Source organism: Choristoneura fumiferana, chromosome 12 (genome assembly GCF_025370935.1).
Source record: "Choristoneura fumiferana chromosome 12, NRCan_CFum_1, whole genome shotgun sequence".
NCBI classification, from domain to species: domain Eukaryota; kingdom Metazoa; phylum Arthropoda; class Insecta; order Lepidoptera; family Tortricidae; genus Choristoneura; species Choristoneura fumiferana.
In genome coordinates, this window is record NC_133483.1 from 4,380,943 (window position 1) to 4,408,617 (window position 27,675).

The 27,675-nt window shown below is 34.9% G+C and overlaps 1 protein-coding gene across 8 annotated transcripts in view; it reads left to right on the plus strand.

Moving 5' to 3' along the window:
• heph (polypyrimidine tract-binding protein 1 heph) overlaps positions 1-27,675 on the plus strand; it is a 458,299-nt gene that overhangs the window by 290,132 nt on the left and 140,492 nt on the right. For 2 of the 8 annotated variants that reach the window (XM_074094998.1, XM_074094995.1), the window contains one exon: positions 16,125-16,181. The exons of 4 other annotated variants lie outside the window; for them this stretch is intronic. Coding sequence is in view for 3 of the 4 variants with exons in the window: in XM_074094995.1 (XP_073951096.1) it covers positions 16,125-16,181 (57 nt within the window). In the remaining variant the exon portion in view is untranslated. Of the gene's footprint in view, positions 1-16,124; positions 16,182-26,418; positions 26,458-27,675 lie in introns of those variants that run through there. 2 more of the 8 variants (XM_074094989.1, XM_074094992.1) reach the window with 2 other exon arrangements.

Consider the following 27,675-nt stretch of genomic DNA (forward strand, 5'->3'; position numbering starts at 1 on the left):
TTAAACAAAATCCAAAAAAATATTACATATGAAACGGATACAAAATTCAGATCTATTGTCAAGAAAACATTAATATCTAAGGCGTATTATAAAGTTAATGATTATAACATGGACAGGGATATTTGGATTGCATTGGCGATCCCTTCAAATAGCGAACCTACTGTGTTAAAAATAAATTTGTGTTAAATACTTGTGATAATAATATTGTAAATCTGTTTATAAAAAATATACCTCGTTGAGTTTCTTGCCGGATTCTGCTCAACAGAGGCTTTTCCGAACCGGTGGTAGATTTTTTTGACATTCTTATGTGCTTGTTATAGCCTAAATTGAATAAAGATATTTTGACTTTTGACTTTGACTTTGATTAACCCAGCCGGGGGCTCCGTGAAAATTCTGCGGGGATTCCGCAAAAAGACGGGAAATAGTTAAAATAAGTAACTTATGGTGCACTGTAAGGTTCCCGAGTACAACTTCCCATTCAATTAGTTGTTTTTGACTATTTTAGGGTTCCGATAAATATTTAGTTTTGAAATAGGGTTCCATGATGAAAAAAGTAGACCAATTATTTAACAAAATAATGCGTCTTCGTGGATGGCACTAGATATTACACCTACCAATATAAAGCCACTCATGTCAAGCCCGGACCCTGTGACTTACAATGTTTGCCTTCTTCAAAATCTTCCCTTACCCGGAAGGATTATTCAATGTTTATCTACAAAATCCCTAATTTGACCGCATTAGGTTCGCAAATTGCCGTAATTTCCTCATCGTCGTAACTCTGTTGAAATTTCACGAGGAAACGTTCATAACCTCACGAAATGTGTCTGAAAGTTTTTCACGCACTAATTTCCGTCCGTCAGCCGGTCGAGCGACCAGTCGGGCGATCACTTGGGCGATCGGTCGGGCGACTCGTCGTGCGATCAGTATTAAAACTCCATCGGGTTATACCGGATATTGAAGCACGTAATCTGGATGCAGAATGTCTCCACTCGCAATTTATCGAACGATAAATGGCCCGACCATTATTCCAACCCTTAACCTTTCAACTTATTAATATCTACATAATTTATTGTAAATTGCATTCTGCAAAGATGATCCCGGCGTGAGTAACGGCTTAGTAAAAGGGTTTAAAATACAAAGAGAACTTTAATTGGCCACGTTTAAATGAGATAATTATCGTTTTGTACTTCCTTTCATAAAAGTTACACTACGAACGTATCTTTATTTGCCAATATAAATATCAGTATAAATATTTCTGTTCGTATACTTGGACTTGTAAAGGGAATAACCCTTTTTTGACTTTTTTGCTACTTTATTCAGTTAGGACCTATCTTTTACATTAAAATTACGAACAAAAATAGGATTTGTTAATAAAATACAATATCTATTGTAAGCCTAAATGACCTGAATGATGATGATTGTGATGATGAAATGAATGATGATGATGAATGATGATGAATGATGATGTCTGGTGTACAATAAAGAGTCTTTGTATTGTATTGTATGACCTGTTAGATGTAGTAGTAATAACGTAATGTTCTGTGCACTACTACATACAACTGGCCGTTTAATTCATTTTCACCTATACTCGTTTAGTGCAACATGCTAAATTACTATGGCAGCTTGGCTTGCAAAACCTGACTCTACCGGAGATTTGAGAGGTAGTATGACATTGGTTATCGTGGTACCCCTCACACTTATCGCGCCCGGCAACCGACCGACGGCGCAACGAGCATTTTTCTCTTCATTGCATTTGCTGTCAGATGCCCACCATGTGGCGACATTCTCAGCCGCATAAAGATCAGTGAAAACTGTCACAATTTTTTTTAAACAATATAATGCTGTTAAATATTAGTTTATCTAAAATTCAAAATCTTCCACTTGAATATTCGCGTTTGCGAGAATATAGGTACAGTATATTTTTTGCTACAGCAAGTTTGGAACTTTTATGAAGAAGAGGTAACTTTTATTCATCGAACACACTCGCACAGCATCGTCGGCCTTGGTCTATAAAAAACACGCCTGAAATACACCTGTAATTCACCTGCAACCATTCAAAGGTGGTAACCGGCGCACAAATCCATATTCTGTTTAAAAACTAACTTTCAAAAATAAACGTACATCTCTGCGCGGTGATTTAGTGCGATAGCTATCGGCGAGTGAAACATACCGGCCCGGTTTTAACACATTCCCATCGAGACCGCTCTATAGTCGCCCACATTTTTGAGATTTCCCCCTCTCTGGTATATTGCATCGTGTGGCTCGCAATAGATGGCACTAGCTTTATGGGATTAATTTTCTTGGGAACTTTCTCACCGAGCCAAGTTTAGTAAACTTAAAATAAGTGATGCTGGGGATTACATTTTGATCGGTGTTTCACAGAAAAGGTTTTCCATTTGTAAGTTAATCAGAAAATGGCTGCCTTTTGTTACAATTTTTTTAAAGCTTGGTTATAGATATTAAGTAAATTAAAACCAATGAACTTACAATTCTGTGACTACACGTGCCAAGGCTACGAGTACATCTGGTACACCATAAATAAATAGTCTGATAAAAATGTTTATTTTGAAAATGACATAAATGCGAACATTATGTAACCTTACTTATTATGGCGAAATAAAACAGCTACCGAATTAATTAACTCTCCCTCATTGGGTTCTCTAGGGGGTTGGTTGGACGTAACAATAATCCTGACTAATAATCCCTATAATAATTCAACTTATCTTTATAAATATGTACAGTTATTGCAGATTGAGTGACAAATATGTAGGTAATTATAACAGAATTATAATATACTGAGCGGCCAAAAATCTGGCCCTCAAATGTATGCAGAATCGGTAATTTTGAATGAAGGGTGGGCCAATATTTGTCTCGCTGAGTATATAATCGATTTACAAGATTTCATTTTACTTCACTTAGTCTTTTTGTATTTTGTTTAATTGAGTTTTGCTACCTGCTTCCACATTAGCGGCTTAAAATAAGGATTTAATTCTTAGATTTGCTTACTGATTTATTAATACTAAGGTATTATCATACCAGTTGTTGATCTATCGTATGTACGTATTTATTTATTTTCGGAGAATCGAAAGCTCTAAATTACAGATCTACAAAATGACACTGTCGTAGCTGAATTTTCTTTAATTAATTTACATATTTATCATTTCATTTTTATTTGCCTAGTCAATCATTTTTTTAATTATTTTTATTCATGTTTTTACGTAAAATAGCTCTGAACCTAGTTGATTCTAATAATAAAAACAAGCCACACATTAGTGTAACGTGTTGTGTCAAGTGAGACGAGTTTATTAAATGTATAAGACCCATAACGTTCAGCGTTATCGGTATCTATATTTAATAAAGGAAAGAGAGAGAGAGAGACAAGCATTCACAAAACAAAGCGGGAGACAAATATAAATCTCACACCAATTGAAGGTATTCAAACAATTTTTAGAAAAAATATAGCTCCATCGAAACTCTCGAGGTTGAAAAAGACCTTATCGGTAATTAAAATTTTCAAATTATTTCGTTTTGACACATCACGTCACATTACGTCAGGTGGTTACAAATTCGGCTTTAATTGAATGAAAGTGAATTAAGGAACAACTGTACATTTGTGCCAGTGATTTGATCAAAGATCGGCAAGCGCGGCGTAGTAGGACGTCCACCAACGAGATGGTCAGATGACCTGGTTAAAGCCGCGTTCACGGTGGATGCAGACTGCTTCCAACCGAAGCAACTGGAGGTATATGGGGGAGCCCTATGTCCAACAGTGGATGTCCTACGGATGATATGATTATAATGATCAAGGAGTCAAATCTCAAACTCGATCATTCAGGGCGCATGCGTGCTGCGCTGCATAATGCATCTAATGACGTGACCTGCACTTCCGCTTCCTGTGAATTAATGAGCTTTTAGAACTAGCGAAATCGACAGTAAAGTCCGACTAATAAGATGCATATGATAAATACTTGTCGAACTAGTTTAATTTTAACTTAATAAGTAAATAACAACTACAAATACCCGTGGAATACGTAAACTTTTTTTAAGGTAATACCATTAATGCTCAGACCAAATAAAAGTACCTAAACAGAATCTACTCAGAAACGAAGGCGTAGTTTTATTATGTCTTGCTTTATTGTTGCTAGAAATCATTTTTTGTCTATGCAGCACCTTTGTACCTTTCCAATATAAAAATCGTTTTTTTATTAAAAAAATAATCAATTAGTAAATTAAATACTGCAGTCAAAATATTGTGGTAGCCTAGTGATTTGACCTATGGCCTGTCAATCACTTGATCGTGGGTTCAATTCCTGCACAAGTGAAGGGACTTGGAGTTTTTCAGAATTAATTTGCGAAATGACATTTGAAATTTATCATGACTGATAGTGCATACACCTGCGTACAAATTATTTTTTTTATTTCATTTATCTAACTCAAAAACTAAAAAGGAAGTACAAAATACTTATATCTAAACAGCTCTGCCAAACTGCGTTGCAGTATGTTGGCAGAATTGACAGAATTGAATGATTGTGGGTGGAGCTCTCAATCCGCACTGGGTCTGTGTGGGAATTATGCCCAGGTTAAAAAAAAACGGAACACCTCAAGTACAACTGCTATTAGTGAGATGAAAACGTGACGCTTTTTAGTTAACTCCTTTAAATTTCACTCCTAATAAAATTTTCATACAGGGGGTCTAACCTAACCTAACCAATAAAAAGTTGGAAAACCCCGACTTTGTCACTTCAAAGTTCAATATCTAAAAAACGGCTGAACCGATTTTGATAAAACATGTCTATGAACCATTGCTAGAAAACCTGGTTTCAAATAAAAAAAAAAACGCATTCAAATCGGTCCACCCGTTTAAGAGCTACGGTGCCACAGACAGACACATAGCGGCCAAACTTATAACACCCCTCTTTTTGGGTCGGGGGTTAAAAATTTAAACATTAGGAGTTAACTCCAAAAACTTATCAACTATTTCCGCTTTGCAGTCTGCTTGTAATACCTTCTCTAATTGATATTAGAACCTGCCATAAGTCTTATTAATAATGCTAGTTACGAGATTGATGAAACCCATTCGAGATGCTTGCTAGTTCCGTTTCCGTATTAAATTAATTGGTCCGTAACATAGGAAGGAAGTAGCTAACAACTCATGTTAATTGCTGGAGCAAACCCCGTGGTTGAGTTGGTGCCACAAGATGGACAGAGACGGAGCCGAAACTTCTACTTGCGGTGCTGGACTGAATTCAATGAACACATCCATCAATTTTACCAATTTACTTGATTACATTTTTTGAAATTTGATGACTTTTTTGTGATTTACTTTGGTTAGTACCACACGTTGCATGCATACGCAAGCGATTAAGATTTTCGGTTGGGTGGTCGGATTCCCGGTAGTCTACTTCGTAAGTTCCGTCTGGTGCGTAAAAGAGATGCAAGTGTGACGTGACGTCCATCCGTAATAGGTATTTTGCGTTTTTAAAAAGTGTTAGATTTGGCGGAGCAAATTTTTCGTTGAAAAAAATACTTATATAAAAGCAAGTAAGTTGCTTGATTAAGTTTATAACGACATGATGATTTTAAATTCTTCCAGCTTAAAGGTATCCTTGGTGAGAGCATGGTAATCCGCAAACCTTTTTTTAAATTGTAAATTTATTAGATTTTCTACAGTTTGCTCGTTGTTTATAAATATTCATAATGCTCCCTTAAATCAATTGAACATCGCATAAAAAAGCATCCACCAAATGACGGTAAATAAATCAGACTCAACCCTCTCTGCATAATGGAATTAATTTAAAAAATCAACCCGTTTTCGCATCTGGAGGCATTGTTGCCAGTAATCTAATTAACCTCAGATAGCAGGCCAAATGTGTTAACGGACGCCTTCCGAATGCTCCCAGCGTTGTACCGCGCGGTTTCTTTTTGCTCACGCGTTAAAAGCCATTTTCGCATGAGCCCGTAACTCATTAGAATTCATCGTGCGCTCGCGGCCGCACGCTCCCGAATAAAGCATCCCGTTAAATGTCTCGTGCCAGCTAAAACTTGCTCGTAATTATCTGTTAACATTCCCAAGTTTGACCCCGCGAAAATCTTGGCGAAAGCGGGTATTCGCAAACTCCCGGCCCACCGGAGGCGTTTTACTTCCCTAATAATCGGGCTCATGGAGATTTTTAATGAAAAAGATTGTTCGCCGTTATTTAGAAAGTTGGTAAAAGGGATCCAGTTTGAAGTTTGTTTTGATTTAGTGCTGCCCTCGACGTTGATTGTATCCTTCTGTGCTTGTATCGGATTAGAGCTAATTAAAAATATTAAGTGAATTGTTGGTTTCGTTCGCCTACCCCGAGCTACATTTAAAACTTTCTTAAAACAAAAACAATGCGCAATTTATTCATATCAAAATAGTATTTAACAGAGTATTTTCGTTTGCATAGAAGCATTAACTGGTTTTAAAAATCAGGTAAAACACAACTCATGCAAAAAATAAACACCTTTGAAAGCATTGAATTAGGTACGCATTCACTGGATTGCGAATGTTAATGAAAGACACTCAGTCATTTATCAAATTTGATGACGCGGCCCGTACCCATCCACCCCACTAATGGTTATCAAATAAACCTCCCCCCATACCTAATACCACCGAATTTTGAATAAAAACGAACTAATTGACACGTACATTCTTTGTTATTTGCAAATCTTTTTCGAGTCAATGAATTTCAGGGTTATTGTTTGTATGTTTTCATTATCCTTACCTAGTAAAAAGCTGGATCATTTAATTACCACAAAAATATAGACGCTGGCCAGTCTTTCTGTGGAAATGATACGCACATTTTTATTTCGCAAGGCAGTCAAAAGCATGTCATAAGTCTACATTAATCACGACTGACAGTATAATTCAGTCCACGATATCGCTTGAAAGCAAAACGAATATGCTTTGATTCGTGTTGAATCATCCACCCTGAGTCGATTAGCAAATAGATAATCGGTTGCGTTGTACGTATCGTTTGCAGTATCGCTCAGCATTCTTATTTGTATTGGTTTTTTCTTGTTTGCTGCCTGCAGTCGACATGAGGCGGCTTGTGGAAGCATCGCAGCATCGTCTCATACCGCCGTATGCTAAACAAACGTTATGGCTGCAAACATTTGAATCGCATCGGAACGTTATTCATTCCTATCGATTCGTCGCTACATTTTTATTCATTTTATCGTAGTTCCTTCCACATTTGCTGTACTTCCTTTGGCAGTTGTATTTTCATTTCGTCCGTTCACTTTCGTATGCTAATACCGTTCATAGCAACACCAAATGAAACCATAACCAAATGAAAAATAAGCAAATACAGGTGCCTTTGTGAAATGAAGAAACTTGAATATTTAAACGCATTTTTTTTACATCTGAAATTGAATTCGGTACCCTTTGGCATTCCGGTGCAGCTGTATTTAACTTTCATATGCATTCAAAAATTCCTGATATAGGAAAAATACTCCTCTTAGGAAAAGCTTATATTAAAAAAAAATCCCTTGTATTGACTTTTACAACACAAACTATACAAAATAATGGTCTTGTGCTAGTTGGTTGAAAACAATGCTGCGTACAAATACATAATGTAAAACTTCATGAACAAAGAACTCTTACATGATGAGACTGCTGCATTACATAAATGTTTCGATACCTTTTTAAGTACATGAACACCGATGGAGCTAAAAAATAGACAAAAAGAGCAAGCGTCATGGCAAAAAGGTCGATGAAAGCCGTCTGCACCGGAAAGGCGGGAAAAAATCAGCAGCCTGTTTTATGGTCGATATGTTAATAAACATTCGACGTGCTCTGAATAGCCGAGATAACGACCTAGTACCTAAACCTTTAATAAAACAACAAAAATATGTGTAGTACTTAATAGGGGAAGTAGGGAATAAATTCTTCAACCCCTTAGTAGCATCGCAAACACTTTAAAAGTTATTGAGCACTTAAAGCATAAACATGACAATTTTATGAAAGTATACGATCATGTTGGTATTTGTATTCTTGTATAATTGCTGCAAATTACTTAATTTGGCAACTGTTTTCGGGGCGTAAAGATACCTATAAAAATATTTAATACAATATTAGTTGCATATTTAATATAATTGTTGAATTATATCTATAACATTTTGTATATTTATTTACATATCACATAATTATTATTTTCTGTGAAGATTTTTAATGTAAAATCATTTTTTATAACTTATTTTAAGCATGTTGCATATTTCCTATAGTTGACATAAGTCAAAGTCAAAATATCTTTATTCCATTAAGGCTTTAACAAGCACTATAATAATATACCTAATTACAACATTCATTTTATGTAATGTAAAGTTGGCATACTTATTAATTTTTGTGAATCAATGGCTACCTAAAGAATGGTTAAATGAAGTTAATAAAATGCAAGAAATAATTTTATTTTTACACCTAGTAAATAATCACTTGATAGTTAAGCTATATTTGCGACTTGCACATTATAATGAGTTTATACTGTATTTTCTTTGTATATTAGTTATGACAAATAAATGTTATATCAAACATTAAATTTAAAAATAAGTATATGTTCTGATTTTATACCGATCCGATCATTACTCACCCACTTGTTTCATATATCAGTGTCAAATATTTTTTTATTATTTAAATTATTATACTTTCATATGCTATTACTACCTAATGCAATATCAGTTACAATTGTATCGATTTCCTTTTTGAGCTTTTTTATTGCGGTAATTTATAATCAATCTTGATATAGTGAAAAGGAAAAACTTGTTTGTTTTTATGTAATCCTTGGGACTTCAAATAGATTTTTAAAATTAAGATAGACTTTTTTTATCCTAAATAAGCGTATGATTTTCTACCCATCTCACACCTTATAAAGTATTCTTCAATTATATAAAGAGACTACTTTTAGAATAACTAATATACAGTCGCTTTTTCCGAGAAAACAGTGTTTTAGTGATGTGGCTCTCACTAGATGTCGCTGAAACTAGAACTAAACCTTATGCTCTACATATGCATAAATCTTCTCAATCGGCAAAGCAACGACTGATCTCTGATGGGTGGCGAGAAAAATAAAGTCAGACACTTGGCAGTCCAGTCCAGACAGAGATTAAATCATTTTATGCGCGTACGACTCGCCAGTACGCGGCGCACACGCAGCAAGAGCACGTGTGGGCATTACGTCGAACTGTGCACTGTATAATTTATGTCCATTACTTGCAGGTTATTTCCAGATTCATTTCCTTACAGCCGTAAATAGCTCCCGCTGTTTATTTTAACAATAACACAATAGATTTGAATGCGCGTGAGTTGGTAGACTTGTATATACTCGCCTTGAATATAAATCATGGCATTAGTACCTAAAACGGTTTCTGTGACGTCAACGGTTATCTATATTGGGATTTTTTACACCCTAGTACCTACATAACGGAAGGCTTATTATTATTACCATCACGGTAGTTAATTATCAATTTGTTATTATTACAAATTCCACTATTTTTAGTGGGAAGAATGAAAATACCACAAAGGGCAATTTTCTTAAATAGTTCGTCAGTTAGATTAACTGAAAATATAGGACACTTTTGTCAATTAAACAAAAAACCCTATTGGCTTACTCGTAAAAATTAAAAGGAAGAAAATAAAGTCTAGTGGTCAAGTAGCTAATTTACAAGTTCAGCAGTCGGGACCCGTTACTATTTTTGAGCTGGTTATGATTTGAATGGGCACCAGTGGCGAAGCGTTCATCGAACCCTATTCCTATCTGCTTACCTATATTTACACAACACACTAGTACACTTTAAAAAAAATATACCAGTTTAAAAAACATGAAATAAAAAAATTAAATTAAAAATTTGAAAAACCCCCGACACCAAAAAACGCCAGCAAAAATAAAAAAACGCCGCCAAAAAAGACAACTAAAAAGTAAAAAATACTTATGCACTACCTAGCTGTTGCCCGCGACTTCATCTGCGAAGAATTCGTTTATCCCTATCCCGCGGGGACTATGCTGATTTCCCGCAAAATTAGCCTAAGTTAATTTAGTATAAGTACCTAGTAATGTTTTTTTTATCGAAGCGTCGTCGGTGTCGGGGGACCGCTAAGGTTAACAGGAAACTAAAGTACTTACATATGTTGTATTTTTTAAAGTAGAGCTACGGTGCCACAGACAGACACACAGACACACATAGCGGTCAAACTTATAACACCCCTCTTTTTGCGTCGGGGGTTAAAAATAGGACAAAAGCACATACAGTATTTGTGAAAGATGTCTTTACCACTGAAATATCTGACGCCATGCCACTGATGGGTACATACCCACATATACACACATACCTACATACATACATGTAGGTATACGCTCAAAAACCATAACCCTCCTTCGGGCAGTCGGGTGAAAATGACGAAGTTGTCGCCAGTTAAAGTTCCGCGAGACGTCAATTGCGACACTTTTGCATGTGTGACCACTTTGACGCGCTTCATCTTTTGTCATTTTTAGGGTTCTGTAGCCAAATGGCAAGAAACGGAACCCTTATGGACTCGTCATGTCTGTCTGTCTGTCTGTCCGTCCGTATGTCACTGCCACTTTTTTCCAAAACCATAAGAACTATACTGTTGAAACTTGGTAAGTAGATGTATGTATTCTGTGAACCGCATTAAGATTTTCACACAACAGTAGAAAAAAAAAACAATAAATTTTGGGGGTTCCCCATACTTAGAACTGAAACTCAAAAATGAGTTAAAAAATATATGATGTTACATTACCATGCAAACTTCCACCGAAAATTGGTTTGAACGAGACCTAGTAAGTAGTTTTTTAATAACAGTCACAAATCGTAAAGTAAAGGAAACTTTTATAATATTATGTTGCTTGCTGCTACGGAACCCTTCATGGGCGAGTCCGACTCGCACTTGGCCGCTTTTTTTTTTGTTTGTTTGACAAATGAAGAAATACATTGTCCAATATTTTCTGGCAATTTAACTGATGAACTAAATAGAATAATATTATTATTACTCAGGAAACTACACAATTATTATAATAATAGTATAGTGTAGTATTTATTTCTTCTGTACCGTCAACTAATTTGACTCCTGCCACCACAGAACCTTGTCATGGTGACATTTTACGTCATCCAATAATCATTGCTGTCATGAACCAAAATTATTTATAACTAGCTTTTGCCCGCGGCTTCGCCCGCGCAAAATTAGTATGTAGTTTAAAACTTTTATGACCCCACAGGAACCATACATTATTTCGGGATAAAAAGTAGCCTATATGTTAATTCAGGGTTTATATACTTAACCTGTATACTAAATTTCATGCAAATCCGTTCAGTAGTTTTGACGTGAAAGAGTAACAAACATCCAAACATCCATCTGTACAAACTTCCGCGTTTATAATACTAGTAAGATTAATTAAAAAAAATATATATTTCTTTTATTATTATTGTTTGTATAAATAGTTTTATTATTATTGTTTATACAAACAGTAATTATTATTATTATTAATAATAATAATAATTATTGTTTGTATAAATAGTTTTCTGTATTCTCGATAGTGCTCTAATCTACTGTAAATTGCACTACCTGCTAAAATGTATTCCTTCCTTTCTATCTATTGTAAAGTATGGCTGGAAGAGATCGCTCTGAAGCGATAAGGCCACCGATTGCTTACCTTGGTAAATCTCCATATACCTGTGTTTTCTGTACTACTAACTATGGTGTTGGTGTGTAATAAAGAGTTCTTGTATTGTATTATTTACTATGGCAAGGTTCTATAGTGGCCTGGAAATCAAATTGGTTGTTCTGTACATTATTATTGTTTGTAATTACTGCGGGAAATTGAGAACAGTTTGTTCAAAGGGATGTTGTGGATGTTAGGACACTCGCCAACTGGCATTCTTTAATCCGGAATTTGGACAACGTCAAAGAAATGTTGACTGAAGAAACTAATTTATAGTTAGCGGATTGTTTACTTTCTTCTGATGTTTGTTGTCCTATTCATTTGGAGATGTTCAAAGTCATCTTTGAGACGGTTCTTCAGGGAAACTATTTGTCGTTGCAAAGGAAATTAATGTCATTGAATTGTTGTTATTAAGGCTCATCCAAAGGGTTTTTGGTCTCGATAAATGAACGGAAAACTTGGTTCGCAGAAATCATCCAAGTTTTCACTTTTTATTGTACCAAATCCTACTAAGATTATAAACACAAAAGATTGTGCGTTTATACTCTAAACCTGCTCGGCAGATTTGAAATTTGGTATGTAGATAGTTGAACGTCTGGAACAAATAGGTTTCTTTTTATCTCTTATTAAATATTCGTATTCTGTAAATCAGTAAATTTGAGCCGCTGTATTTATAGTCATGAAACTTGACACGGTTGTTTTAATGAGACCTCGTACCATAATTTTTGGTAATTTCCATGAGAATTTAATGAAATTCTAGAATTTCAATTCAACTGTAGGATATAATGGACTACGCGAAGCTGCGAAGAGAACCTAGTAATAATTATATTGATCCTCATTTTTATAAACTGCTAAATTGACTTACAATCCAATGTGACTTTAAGCTTAATTTCATTCTAAATTCTGTACTTTATTAAGAATTATAGCCAACCAAGCCCTCCCATGTAGTAAATATCGATGTAATGAATTCCTCTGTTTGTGAGTTCTGGGTATCCCCGTGCGTACTATTAGTAAAACATTAGACATATTGTACGCTTAATAGGGGCATAACTTCGTCGGGTGCCTGTTTCACTTCAAGTTTGAGGAGTCCTGACATCGCATCTTCCCCGATATTGTTTTAAGTTTAAGTTCTGAACATTGCATAACGCGAGCCTGCTAATGAAACGAACACGTCGTTCTACACCTATTTATGTTACCTGATAACAATCAGGTAATTTGTAGTTATTTACAAGCTTTTATTTAGTTTCACCTGTCCCGTTGTCTGTCTGCCTGTAATCAAAACTTGCAAGTTAAATTCGACCAACTTCCAGTAGTTAGACTAATTTGAAATTTGGTATAAATACTTATGTAGGTAAATTGCGTGACAATACAATAATCTGGTAGTGACATCCAGGATCACCTCCGCAGGACGGAACTCTTCAACGGTTAATAGCATCGACTTGAAATTTGGTATGAAAATGTAGTTTGAGTGACAGTAAAAGTACAGTCAAGAAAAAGTACAGTCAGCAAAAAATAGCTTGTATTAAAAATGATTAATTACCAAAAACTTATTTAAGCAAGTAAACTAACTCATCGATGCATACTGTTTTATGGGTATTAGTATTAATGCTGTATTAAAGATATCTGTACCTAAACTTTTTAAAATCATTACGCTATCTTCTTTAATAAAACAGCAAATAAACATGACCAATTACAAACATTGAAATAAGACAATTTAGATAAATCCATCTCTTATTCAAAATTATCGTGGGAAACAATAACGATTTTTAATAATTCACATATTTATAACAGATTAGTAGTAGGTATTAATATTTATTGAAATTGTTATTTGTATTTTGCTTTTGTGATAATTATATTGTATTATTTTCGCTGTTTGTTGTTTTTAATTTTAATCATGTAAGTATAATTTTCAAAATGTCAGTATCAATTCAAATAGTAACTTACTATTTAATAGTTTGTTTATTGTATAATAACTTTATACTGAATGATAGATAAAGAAAATCAAACTTAAAAGAGAGAGATATATATAAGTCCAAAAGCGGGTCAGTGCTAATTTTAAATTTTCACACATCGATGGGTGTGATGCTTTTGTGTATTAAAAATGTGATGGGCAATTAAATTATTTATTTTTTTCTAAATAAAACGTATTTATTAGAAATTTGAACCTTAATTTAATCCCACAGCCACCCTCGAGAGACTGTAAGCCGGTCAGCTAATTTTGTAAATGTGAAAATTAATTTATGTTTTTGTTTTTCTGTTATCTGATTTATGGTGTACGTACGGTGTACGGACACTGTTACTTATTAAAAGATAGTTTATGACACGAACTTAACACTCGAAATAAACCCATCGATAGATTTTTGAAACGAAGTAGATATTTTTCCGTGGTCAAAATGTTTTAGTTTTAATCTGCTCACGAATCTTCCATGAAAATGTATCAAACGTAATCTTTGTGCTTAGTAATATAAATCAGACTTCTAAGAATGTCAATTCCAATACGGCTTGTGACTTGCGAATCCAGTGAGCTTCCCTCACGCTTGGCGTAGCGTAAAACTGGCACCACTTGCCGCGTTGTCGTATACATCGAGGCGTGAATATTTGTGTTACGTTTATATTAAGTATTTTTATGTACCAATAATATGGAAAATACATGCTAACGCTTCATGCCCAGCGAACTGCCAAAAGCAAACTGTGGAAACGCAGCCAGCCTTGATAACACCGACCATAAGATTGGTTTTTGGAGTATTTTTGTATTTTTTATTTCAACTCCAAATTTTGTTACTTTTACGGTCATCCCGTAAAACCCATATCGAAAATACAAACTGAAACAAAGATGCACAGAAATACCAGAAAAATAGACCAGCGCTGGGAATCGAACCCAGGTCCTCAGCATTCCACGCAAACTCAGCATAGAACGCGGCACGGAATGCTGAGGACCTGGGTTCGATTCCCAGCGCTGCTCTATTTTTCTGATTTTTCTGTGCATCTATGTTTCAGTTTGTATTTTCGATAACACCGACCGTGCAACAGGACAGCGATTTTGGTAATATTGCCACCTAAAATTGGACAGTATTTTTATTTGTTACAGAAAATAAACTGTAGATTAACTACATATAACTACAGATGTATAAGAATGAGAGTAGTATTAACCTGGGAGTAATCTGTCACACACTCAGTCAATTTTCTTCATCATTTGTGCAACTGCTTTTGACATCAACCAATAAAAATCATTGATTTCGTCTGACGCCTCCAAAATTAAAACACATTCTACCCAAAGTCCCAAGAGTAGACACAAGTCGATAGCTATTTGCATGACTAACCGCCCCATAAACCCGAGCAGAAACTATACCGTGGTCAACAATAGGAACGTTTAGCAATTCACTCTCATAATGAAGTTAAGCGGAGATTGTGGCCGGTTTGCCTCGCCCCTATGAATCGTAGCTGAAACGCCGGCTTTCGACGTTGAAGCGCTTTAAGTGAACGCCTATACCTAGGTTAATTGGAACTATTTGACATTGCCGGATACAGATCTCTAATATTTGCCCGATAAACTTTAAAAAAACTTGAATCTTTATGTAGGTGATTTTAGTCGCTATCCAGATTCTATTATTGATATTCAGGACCTGTTTTACAACTCATTGTAATTTGCCTTCTCTGGTTATTCGATAAAAAGAAAAACAAACGAAGCCCGCGCACAAAATACACGGTGAGGTGAAACAGGCTCTTAGTATCGTTAATCACTAAATATTTTTCATTCATATAATAAATAAGACAATAAAAACCATAAAAAGACAAATAGTAGGTACATGAAGTTAAATTAAAGCACATAAAATAACATCAAAAAAAACATTATTTTTAAAATTTTCAATTGTTCAATGGTATTTGTCAAATCATGTGTAGTCAAATCAATAGTTCTATAAAAAATCTTAAGGTTTTTTTCTTTTACTGGATTGACCTTTTAAAACTCTTTACTCTTAAAAACGAAAGTACAAATGTGAATTCATCCTGTAAAGGTTTTTTTATCTATAATGTGCTTTTCTCTCAACACACACTATCACATTTTAATGTAGAAGCACAAATTTTTACCAAAAATTGTCCTCCTAAAACTTAGTTTTAGATCCTACATAAGATAAGTTTTATTTTCAACTAGACACTATCCAACATAATCAAATGTCGGTATGCAAAAGAACGTGCAGTGTTTTATGTATGTTTGCACATTAAAGCCTCTTGAGATTCCGCAAGCATGGTACAGTAATCAATCTTTAAGTAGGGAAGGTTCATTCCATTTCACTAGATGAAATTACTTTTAGATTTCCCATTCCAGACTTTATTGCATTATACAAACGAAATAATACGTTTCAACGGAAGCAATTTGAAATTTCGCTCTGCTCAGGCAAGTAATTAAAGTTTTTTTTTTTTAATTCACAGGTGAGTGAATCTTCACTACTTGAGTGCAGCAACGGGCGCTACATAGCGTCCGAAACGGTGAGTCCGCTATATCTTTATACATTATTTTAACTTTATTTAAATGTACATAGTACAATCCTATCCTGTTATAAATCTTTTCATGCGTAAATAAGTCCAGTGTCTCTGTAATTTTGTATTTTACAATTAACTAGCCTTCACTAGTGGGTTTCGTTGGCGTCAACGATTTCTGCAGTTGAATTGAATACCCGTAGGAAAAGAGTAATTAAAAAAAACAAATTAGGTACTCCCTCAGGTTAGATTCTTAGAATATATTTTGCACGGTTTTTTCTTTTCTTTTATCAATAAAACAACAAATTATGAAGATATGTCACGCCGCGCGATACTTTTAAGCACGGTGTGACAATATGGGCGCCAACCCTCGAACCTTAATGCTCTTTGTCTTTGAAATTTTTTGTTTGATTGACAAAAGAAAAAAAATATCCAATATTTTTAAAATATGTTATGGCGCAAATAACTTTTTTTTCAGAATTAGTTAATTCTGGATTTTTCTCACTCAGAATCACGAATATTGATTTAGATTAGACGAAGAAAAAAAATAATTTTCTTGTCAGTTTTGTGACTTTCTTTTCATACAACTGTTTATATTGGTCGTTACGCAGTACGCAATGGTGAATTTTTTTTTTATGGAAAATTGGGGACGGTTTTTTTTCTTCGTCAACATCAATAGTAGTCGTGATTAGGAGAACACAGGATTACCTAATTCTGAAAAAAAGAATGTTGCGTCATTTAAAGTAAAAATGCCCACTGATGGACTAAGTAGAATATTGTTTTTTTTTTACTCAGCCAAATACCCGATTCCAAAAGATTTCATCGTGTTGTTCATTGACCTACTGCCACTTAGCGTGATTTTTGGCTTTTACCACCCGTAATTGTGCCCACAGAGTAAAAATAAATTAGCTTGAGGTTATTTCTAAATAAGTACATCCGTACTAATATTATAAATTTTCTTTCACGTCGAAACGGAGCGACGGATCGATATGATTTTGGCATAGAGATGGTTTATAGGCCCGAGAGTGACATATAGGCTAGTTTTTATCCCGGAAAAATGCACAGTATTCCCGAGGGAACAGCGCGCGATACCAAATTCAAATTCAAAATTCAAATCCTTTATTCAGTAAATAGGCCACAATGGGCACTTTTACACGTCATTTTTTAAACTACCAGCGCGTTCGGAAAGGCCATCATTGCCAAGAAGAATGCGCCGCAAGAAACTTGGCAGAAAGTCATTTTTTCAACATAAAATAATTACAAATAAAATACTTAAAAACTACAGTATATTAAATAAATAAAAAATAAAAATAATTATTATAATACAGGGATGTATGGGGTCCCTTAGTCACAAAACTAAACACTAACTATTATCTACGTTCAGTGGAAGTGTAGACTGCTTCCACCGTCATTTACATTTCAGGTCAAGACAGTACCATTAGGCTTTTGGATTCCGAAGGCAAGCTCACGTCTGCCGCCTCCAAAGTTAGCTCACACGCACTCATGTCATGCTCTGAAAGCAGAGCGGTACCGAGGGCATGGTATTGCTTCCGTTCCCATAAGCTCTATGGGATCTTCTTGGGAACTTCGACGTCGCGAGCCTGTGACTAGAAATTAAACTAAAAATATACAAGTTTAAAATAAACCGAATTCCACGCGGGCGAAGCCGCGGGCAAAAGCTAGTACGTTTATATTTTTGAGATTTTTTACGACAAATGTAAATATTATATATTATGTCGCTAGATGAATATAAGTTCTCAATATGGATTTATCATTTTATTTTAACTTCAGCAGTTTTATAACTCAATAGTTGCATCCAAGAAAGTCATATTTCGTACAATTTTAATTGAAACCTCGAATTTCATGAGACCCGCAATCCTGACTAAAAGATACAGAAAATAAAATAAAAAACTAATCAACATAGCTTTTACGCTAACAAGTTACAAGGCACTAAAGTCCCAGTCCACTGAAAGTTATCCACTTTTTATAGCAGTAGGTAAGTTTTTACATAAACAAAGTTTTTTCCCTTAATCCGACTTTTCAATGCGTATCTCGGAGGAATGAGCAGAAATCTTCCCACTGCAGCTTCAAGTTTATGTTCATTAGAATTTACTTCATTATTAATGGTTTTCAGAATGTTTTAGATATAATATGAACGTTTTCAGATGATTAGTTTTCTTGGTAAAAAAAATATATTTAGCCCGTGGGTTAGATTATCACAAAATTTTAAACGTATGAAAAAAAAACAAATATGAAGCGTGTTAAAGTTCGGGAGTGGAGCCAGTGAAGTCACGCCGTGGATGAAAGCAGTGTTGCCACCTTGCCCAAAGAAAAAGTTGCTAAACATACGGTAAAAAGTAGTGAGTTTCGCAAAAAAATACTCTGTTATAAATGAACTAAAAGAATTTCCTTGCTCACCCGCGACCTTACGATAGCTTAGCTATTAAGGCAATTCTTTTAGTTCATTGATATGGACCTCCGAAAAGTAACGCCTGATTCAATAAATTACTCTGTTATAAGTTGCCAAAAGCGGCTAAACATAAAAAAGGAAAGAAAAAAAAAAGAAAGAAAATAATTTATTTATAACAGCAGTGACACATTACAAAATATTAATAAGAAGTGTTAAAGGCAACATGTGATAAAGGTAGTGTTAAATCTTGTGATGTTGACGGTCCGGTTACTTAATTTTTTCGGGTTTTTTGGTTTTTCCTACTTATTTCTTGAAGAATATTCTTAAGAATTACGTAAGTAGCGCACGGAAGTACTTTTTATATTACAAATTAAATTGATTGAAACAGTGGTAACTTACTTGTTGTAAGTAGCTTAAAAGTGTGGCTAAAAAATTTGGCCACATTTTTTTTTTGTAGCAAACTAGTTCGTAAATGTGATGTCACATTAATTTTTGTTTAATTGACAAAGAAAAATACGTGTCCAGGATTTTTTGTAATATTACTGACGAACTAATTAGATTTTTTTTTGAAAACGAATAGTCTATTCAGACATTTTTTCATACTAGCTATTTGCAACCTTATTTCAATTGAATTTGTGTCTTATTTCATCATCTGTTATTAGTTATATTTCTTCACTGTTTTACTAAAGAGAACAGCGTAAAGTTTTTGTTTCTGAGTTTACAGAGGTATTTTTAATACATATGCGGTTATAATTAAGCATACACCAAAAGCCCATTAAACCATCTCCGCGCATCTGCCCATGGACTAATTACAGCCTTGTTTTTACCCAGACCCTAAAGCATTCATTGACCAACGAAAGACCTAGTATTCGCAATACCGCCGAAACAAATTCAACCCCTATTTGAAAAACATCAAGGCAATAAACAAACCCATAGCTACTCAGATAGAACTAAAGGGCAGTACCAAATAAAAACTTAGTGAATTACCTTTTAGATCCATTTTTACTTTGTTCTGCAATAATAATAAAATCGCTACGAAATTTGAAACTTACCAAAGAATTTTACGGTTCATATTTCCTCGGCTTGCTTACTTTTTTTTTTATCTCGTGGTATAATGATTTGATGGTCGCTAAGAGGATCCAATCCACGTAATATAAAAATTAATCGTATTTCCCAATGTAATTATTTTTCTTTTCCTTACCGAATCCCAAATTAAATTAATGGTTAGGACATTTGATTAAGTAAGAATTCTAGAACTCTAAATGTTTTTTGATGCCAATATTATAATTATAAGATATTTTTTGTTGACCTTATAATATTTCTTTTCAACTTGATTTAAAAAAGAAGGTTTTCAATTCGATTGTAAACTGTTTTATTTGTGTTATCTTAAAACTCTGACGTTACAGAACCTTTTTGGGAAATTCTTTTTTTTTCATCTTTTACTTTGTCCTATTTTGAAGAAAATCACTTTAAATCCAAGTTCTTCGCAGTATTTTTGTTTAATTTATACATCGACTCTCTAATTGATGTGATTGAACCACTCGGCAACGAATAAATTTAAATAAACAAAAACTCAATCAATCAAATTTTATTGGAACACCCAGGAAATCAGCCCATATCCTATTAACCAATGCAACGAATAACGTCTGAATAATTAAATTGCAATCAAATGCCTGTAACGGCATTCCAAAAACCGATGCAGCTTCGATAGAATTACACTCGGAAATATGAGTCGAAAGAATTTCATTTAAAAATAGTTGAGAGCGCAGAGCTCTCGCTTGCATTTGTTCGCTGCAATGTTTACCAATTAGCACAGCAGGGCTACTACGAAACTCGAAACTCGAAGTTCGTATCGTACCGTCCCTTTCGCTCTCGAATTAAATAGTATAAGTGTCAGAGGGACCGCACGACACGAACTTCGAGTTTCGTAGTAGCCCTGCTGGTCGCGGACGGCATGAGAAACTGCCCACATTCGTATTTGTTCCTAATTGATATTAGATTCTGGAATCTGTTCGGAATTATAAATGAAAGTTTCATTCCAAACGTGAATCATTTTTTTTTAGATAGTAAACATGAGGTATAGCAGGCAGGAACAGTCTCAATTGCGGAGTGGTGCTTGGAAGATCGCCTCACCTCGTACACGCGGCCTCGACGAGTTTTTGAATTTTTAAATTACTCATTGTACAATGGAATGTTACTGGCCTCGCTTTCCCGTTAACGCATCATTTGCTCACTCAAATGTGCACCCAAATTCTTAGTACCATGTTGCAAAATACAACGGCAGAAGCGCGACTTTCGATCGTTTTGTTTCCCGCTCTTAGCAATATGCTCGCGAGTCTCGGCTCAGTCGGGGTGAAGCTAACGAATGTCATCCTAATACTTTCGCGGTTAAAGTTGAAATATCATTGACGGTTTATCGAATACTTGACATCTCGCTTTCAGACTGTACAGATGAATTCACCCCGCCGCCACATAATCCGCACCCAACTTGTGATAGCGCGATTCAGTCCGGAGAGGAGCTAACTTTTGATCTAAATAAGTTTCTGTTCAAAATTTCATTTTTAATGCAAGATTTTTTTGCTGACTGTAGTTTTTATTGACTGTACTTGCATTGCTATTTAATCTGCATATTCGTACCAAATTTCAAGTCGGTACTATTAACCATTGAGGAGTTCCCTCCTGTGGAGCCGCTCCTGGCAGGACCACCTAGTGTCACTACCAGATTATTGTATTGTCACCAAATTTACATAAGTACGTCAAGTTTCAAGTCAATTGGACCGTTGGAAGTAGGTCAAATTTAGTTTCCAAGATTTGATCCTAACAAATAAATGAAATAAACAGGGCAAGCTAAAGAATAGCTTGTAATAAATATTCGTAATAGGTCTACTGCATGTTGGTTTTTGTTGCTACATAGTTCAGTTACAAATTATTCAAGTGCACACGTCGTTATTCAATCACAAATGTCATTGTTGTCTTCATACAACAATGACATGTTTTTGTCTGTTTAATTAGAGTTGGTTTATGCTTCAAATCAGCACGAGACAAGTAGATCTCTAACGATTCGTTCATCATTTTCACTGCAAGTATATAATATTTTATTTCAAATAATGTTTACTTTTACGTCAACGAATAAACGTTTTTAGGGTTCCGTAGCCAAAATGGCAAAAACGGAACTTATTTAATTTGTTCGTAATGGCTACGGAACCATATTTCGGGCGTGTCCAACACGCTCTTCGCCGGTTTTATTTATACAGAAGTAGGTTGGTGTTTTACCACAATCTCGCCTGATGTAGACTAAGATGAAACGCGCTTGCCTTTTAAATACACTACTTAGCACTGCCCTGCCTTACGCTAAATTCGAAGACAACAGATTGTACTGATCAGGGAACACAGACGCAGGCAGGAAATCCACTCCTCAGCTGTTGGGATAAGAAAAGACGAGCGAAAATGTGCATTTTATATACTACATTTTTTTTTGTAAAATCCAGCCATCGTGGTCTATTGTCTTTGCTAGAAATGTAAAAATAGTTGTCCAAGTCATGGACAAAACCCGTTCCACTCTAGCGGCGTAGCGCATCGTAGAATGTTATTGCCTTAGTACTCGGGAATCGCAGGCGCACGTGTGGAAGCGAGAGAGGGGTGAAGAAAGCCATGAGAGTAAAGGAGAGGTCCGTGGGAGGCATGGGGTCAGCGAAAGTGCATTGCCACGACGGCGAGCCACCCGATGGGAAAAGTGGTGCTTGGTTTAGCTTCCTATATGCACTTACAATCCGTGAGCTCTTAGAAAAACCTTCGGGTTTCGGGGGAAATCGGAAGGATTCGTTAGTAGAAAATGACAATTGTCTTTTTGACTTAGTAGCAATCCATCACGCGAAGAGTGCACTCGTTGTGTTTTCAATGATTTATATAGAGCAGTTAAAACCACCACTTACATATTTATTTGGTTTGTTATTTTTCGGAAGTTGATTCCCATGGCGAGTAAACTTAAACAGAGTACGAGTATTTCTGTAAATAGCCAATCACGGGAAATTGTTTATAATGTATATGATTATTTTGTATAGAAGCTGAACAGAACATGTCGAGCTAAACTCGGTTTAAGACGTGAGTTATTCGTTACAATATCATTTAATATGAGTGAGTCTCACGGTAGTTTCATGTTCAAAAAAGAAGCTGAAAGTTTAAAAAAAAAGTGTTTATCTTAAATATTTTATTAAGGTTCAAAACCGAGTTATAAAAGCAACGGGGATTTCGAAAAGTACATTAAAAAATATTAAACGAAAGCAGACCAAAAAAAATCATTTTCATCTCTCCTATTCGGAAAGTTTAATTTTCATGGGTAGATAGCCGGGTGGAAAATTGCGTTTTCATCTCTAGGGTAAAAAGTTTTTTTTTTTTTAATTTTCGATTAGCCACGGAGTCGAAGATAAATTGAGCTGATTTTGTTTTATTTGTATCATTACAAAAAGTCATATTGTATTAAAAATAGAAAAAGATAAGGAAGCGTAATATTATTGTAGTAAGGTTTATTTTGTACTAATGGTTATTCTTTACATAACTTTTCACGGTAGCTTTGAAAAGTTTTGCAAGTTGATAACGGAACAGAACCGCATATCACAATCGCGTGTCATCGTCAATACCCGAAGCATGCTTCTAAAATCTGATGGTTTTTTTAAGAGCTCACCGAGTGTACATTTTGTTTATTAGACTAGCTTGTACAATGCGAATCAAGAGAGGCCCGAGAGAGCTGCTTGCCTGCATGTCTGAATATCATCATGATTCATTAAAGTGAACTTTTAAAAACTTCGACAGAGCACCGTACCTACTGCAGTACCTCAAACTTTCATTGAATACCCACCTTGAACAATGGCTTTATTATTTAATTGCAATCTTAGGTAATCTGAATGCATATAAAAACCATACAGACGCATTTAAAATTTCCCCTCTTTGGGGTCGGTTAAAAAAGTTCCAACTAACTGTCTTATCAACGTCCAGCTCAAATCCCTGGACCTAGAATGCAAAAATTGTGTAAAAAGGTTCTTGTAACAATTTAGGCAAGAAATAATGACGGTTTTGTTAAATTATCATTGGGTACCGAATTCATAAGTGTACGGCTAGTACAATAATAATTTAAAATTACCGTCTGTTTCACCAGTTATTGATATCATGTGACAGATATCAGTGATACTATCTCTGTTTCTCTTGTCCGAGGGATTAGAGACGGCATAACATTTATTTGTCAATAAAATTGATCAATGAATAGTAAAACAGGTTTTTAATGTAAAAAATCTACTTAACCAAATCGAAAAAAAAATACAAAAAGACTCCAAAAACCAATCATAAAATCTACTTAAATATTTTTTTGTGATAAAAAACCTTATAATCTCAAGATACGTATATATAACCTTATAATTGCACGGTGAATAGAAAGCACACTCGCGCTCCTGTTCCAATTTGCGGAAAAGGTAAAAATGAAGCGTGTCAAGTGGGGTTTTGAACACTCAACCGGCAGAGGGCCTGTTGGCAGTCTAAAACAAAGAGGGCATTTTAGCCAACCGAGGTAATTCCGCGACTTGCCGGCAAAGAACTTTCAATTCACCCGAGATTTACACTCCAGTGTGCCCGGTCGATGCCTGCTCTCATATTTTGTCGTTATTGCTGAATTGAACAAGAGTTGTAACAGATCGTGAAATAAAATATTCCCTTATATAGTAAATGTACACTGTTTTCATATTCTCGACCAATTTTCAACCAGCATTTTATAACAGGCAGTACCTATTTTATTAATTTCTTTCTTAAATTTTAATAAAATCTCGCCAAAAGTACGCAAAGAACAAAAAGCGTCCAGGTAGGATCTATGTTACACCGCTCTCAGGCAGTAGTTTAATATGCAACGAATTTAATAGTTAATGTTCGTGACGCCGAGCAAGCTCGTGTGTTCGCAATTACTCCACACTTATTCCCTGGCGGGAGCATGTTGGGTGGATTTATATGTGTACTTCGACTTGCTGACATAGGTTGGTGCTCGCGAGACCGAATCTGATTTGCAAAAACGCATTAGAAGCATGTATTTGTTTGTGTCCTCTGTGCCTTTATTACGAAGTTTGTGAGTTGAGGAAATAATAAAAGGCGCGGCAGTAAAAATAATGCCACTCTGACTTATAAAAATGAACCAAGCTCTCACATGGACCCACTGAAAATCAGCGTCGTGGCCCCCTGCCTCGACTCATGCTGAGTGGTCTCCTTTTTTGAGACAACTGCCACAATACACTTTTAGATTTAAGAAATTTGTAATCTGTTTTTTTTTGTTGTTGTTGTTGTTTCGAAATAAATTTTATTCATTCATTTATTCATTCACATGCGTTCGCTGCTCGCCGCGCGAACAGTACGGATGTCTTTCCATCGAAAGTCCTCTGAAATGCCTTGATTATATAATGGCGAGACGACTGCTCAAAGGCAGAATTAACGACGCCTCTAAACAATCTAAAACATAATTTCTCCATTATAATAAAAGTCGTGAAACAGGATGTCTATAATAAATGTTTCTATATGCTAATAAAATCTTTGGAAGCAGTCTACTTATGAAAGCGGGAACTTGGCGTATTTTTTTAAGTCGCGTAAAAATTTAATCACGTCAGTTAATTGAATAGGAGGGAGTCCGCGTTAAAACTGTTTGTCGTATATTTTTATTAAAGCAGTTAAAAAGTAAAAGCATTTTGGCCGAAAAATTATGTAAGTAAATACATTATGACGAAGCATTTGTGGCGATACTTTGAGCCTTTAAATGAAATTGTGTACCCGATTTCGATATTCCTCGAAACTAAAAATCAAGTTAAATGATTCTGAAATACTACAATACAATAATATATTATGTATTTTTATAGTGTTCGTGTACATAGTAATGCATTTAAAATCATGTCATTTTACTGGAAAATGTCTTGGATATACTTAATTGTAGGAGTTCCGCGAAATCACCGTAACAGTTTGGGTGACCTTTTTTTTTCCAATTACTAGCGACTTTAACCAACTCATCGTTCCACCCCGTGAAAGGTACTTCAATACAGTGCGCGTTCACCATTCCATACCTTTCTTGCTCAACAGAAATCATATGTAAAAAGCTATAGCTACATTACAGAAGAATAAAAGTGAATGTGCCTAACAGATTTCTCCGTTGATATGACGTTTGATGTGTCACGTTTCTAGAACAGCCTATAGAACTTATTAATTCAATTACTTAATTTTAATGAATAACTTGGAGACCAAAAGTTAAATATACGATTTCTTTCACGCTTTTCCTCAATTCAATGCCAAAGCTAGGTGTCACAAAATTTTCGAGAACCTTCTTTTCGCGAATAAAATCAAAATTTTCACGTCTTCACAGTCAGTAGCCAATTACGGATTAATTTACAAAAGATTACATACTCTTTTGTAAGTCCGACAACTTTTTAATTAAAAATCTTTTGTAAACTCCGAGGGATAATTTCATTTTTCTTTTTATGAGTTCGATGTTCATATGCATTGTTAATTTTTGGATAAAACTTTCTAATTGGTTTATTTCATATCAACTTTTTTATTCGAAATTATTTTTAAATGAATTCATAGGTATTATATATTGACACAGTTACTTTTTCTATAGAATTACGCATTTCCATTTCTTAGTAACTTACTAATAGAAAATAAGTCACTAAATAACAGTCGAACAGTAGTCACCAATTTAATTTCTATTTCCATGTTTGTACTTACATTATTCATAATTTTGTTTTTTTGAGGATAGTTAGTAGTCTGTGTTTGATAAGCATCAATGATTTTAAGATTTCAACTATAATCTGTTATTTGTAGGTACTACTTGAAACAGCTGATGCCGCTATGTTAGTGGAGGTAAATATAAATCGCTTACTAAAGGTAGTGATTAAAAAGTAGTGCAATAATTAGAAACGTGTCATAGGTATATGTGATTTGTAATTAAGATACAAAACCTTTCATTGTAAAATCACTCCGATTGAAATCATTTTACAATGAAACGCAAAGTTATTCTAAATCAAAAAGTTTATTCTGTAAGCACGCCGCAGAGGTCTCTTTTACATGTCACTATTTACCAGCCATTTCGGAAAGCCAAGACAACTGCGGCACAAGAATCTTGGCAAAACATTTTTGTTTTTTAAAAACAGAAATTATGTAAGTAAGTATATTTAACTGAGTTTCATCCTGTATGGTGGATGGTAAATGTTCCAAGAGTTATCCACGGACTTTAGTAGCAGAAACAACTACCGGAAATGGTATCCATTCCATTGTCGCCGATCGACTGCAGACAACTGAAGATCAACAATTGACAAAGCGAATCAAAAAATCATTGAAATTGATAATCTTCATATTAAGATGAGCATTAATGTTGAATGTTACCATTCCGTAAAAGTCTTTTAAATACTTTTGTAAATAATGTAAACAAAGCAGTTACTTAGTTGCTTACTTACTCTGCTGGCTGCCGAAGTGGATCTTGATCTCCGATATGATTTGACGCCAAGGCCCTATCTAGTGTAATCTCTTTCTAGTTTTCTGCGTGTAGGACAAGGAGGTCTTTCGCCACTTCATCTAACCAAAGGAGTTGGTGCAGAAAATTTCAATGATGAAGTAAACCAACAACGAATGGGCCGGTATGTTAACAGTGATAAAGCAAAGTCAGAACAATGACAAAGAGAGGGCTTTTAGGTTCGATAGTTTCATACTAAAATATTTTATATTATCCTTTGCGTCTCTGTCAAAAGTTCATAAACGGTGTAAATCTGGCTCAAACACGTCGTCCAAATTTATCGAATGATACAATCCATTATGAAAGCACTCAAATATGAATTCAATACGTAGTGTTTTTTTTTTCGACTAAATCGCTGACAATTTATGAAATACATATGAACCTCGACATCAATTACTTGATGAAACGTTACGTTAGAAAGGACTCTGGAAAAATGTTTACTGAACGCTATATTATCATTTTGTACTTCAATAACATCGGGCAGCATCTATATCACATAAATTACTACGAGTCTTGTAAATATAAATATCTTGGCACAAAACACAAACTTAATTATTAGAAATAATATA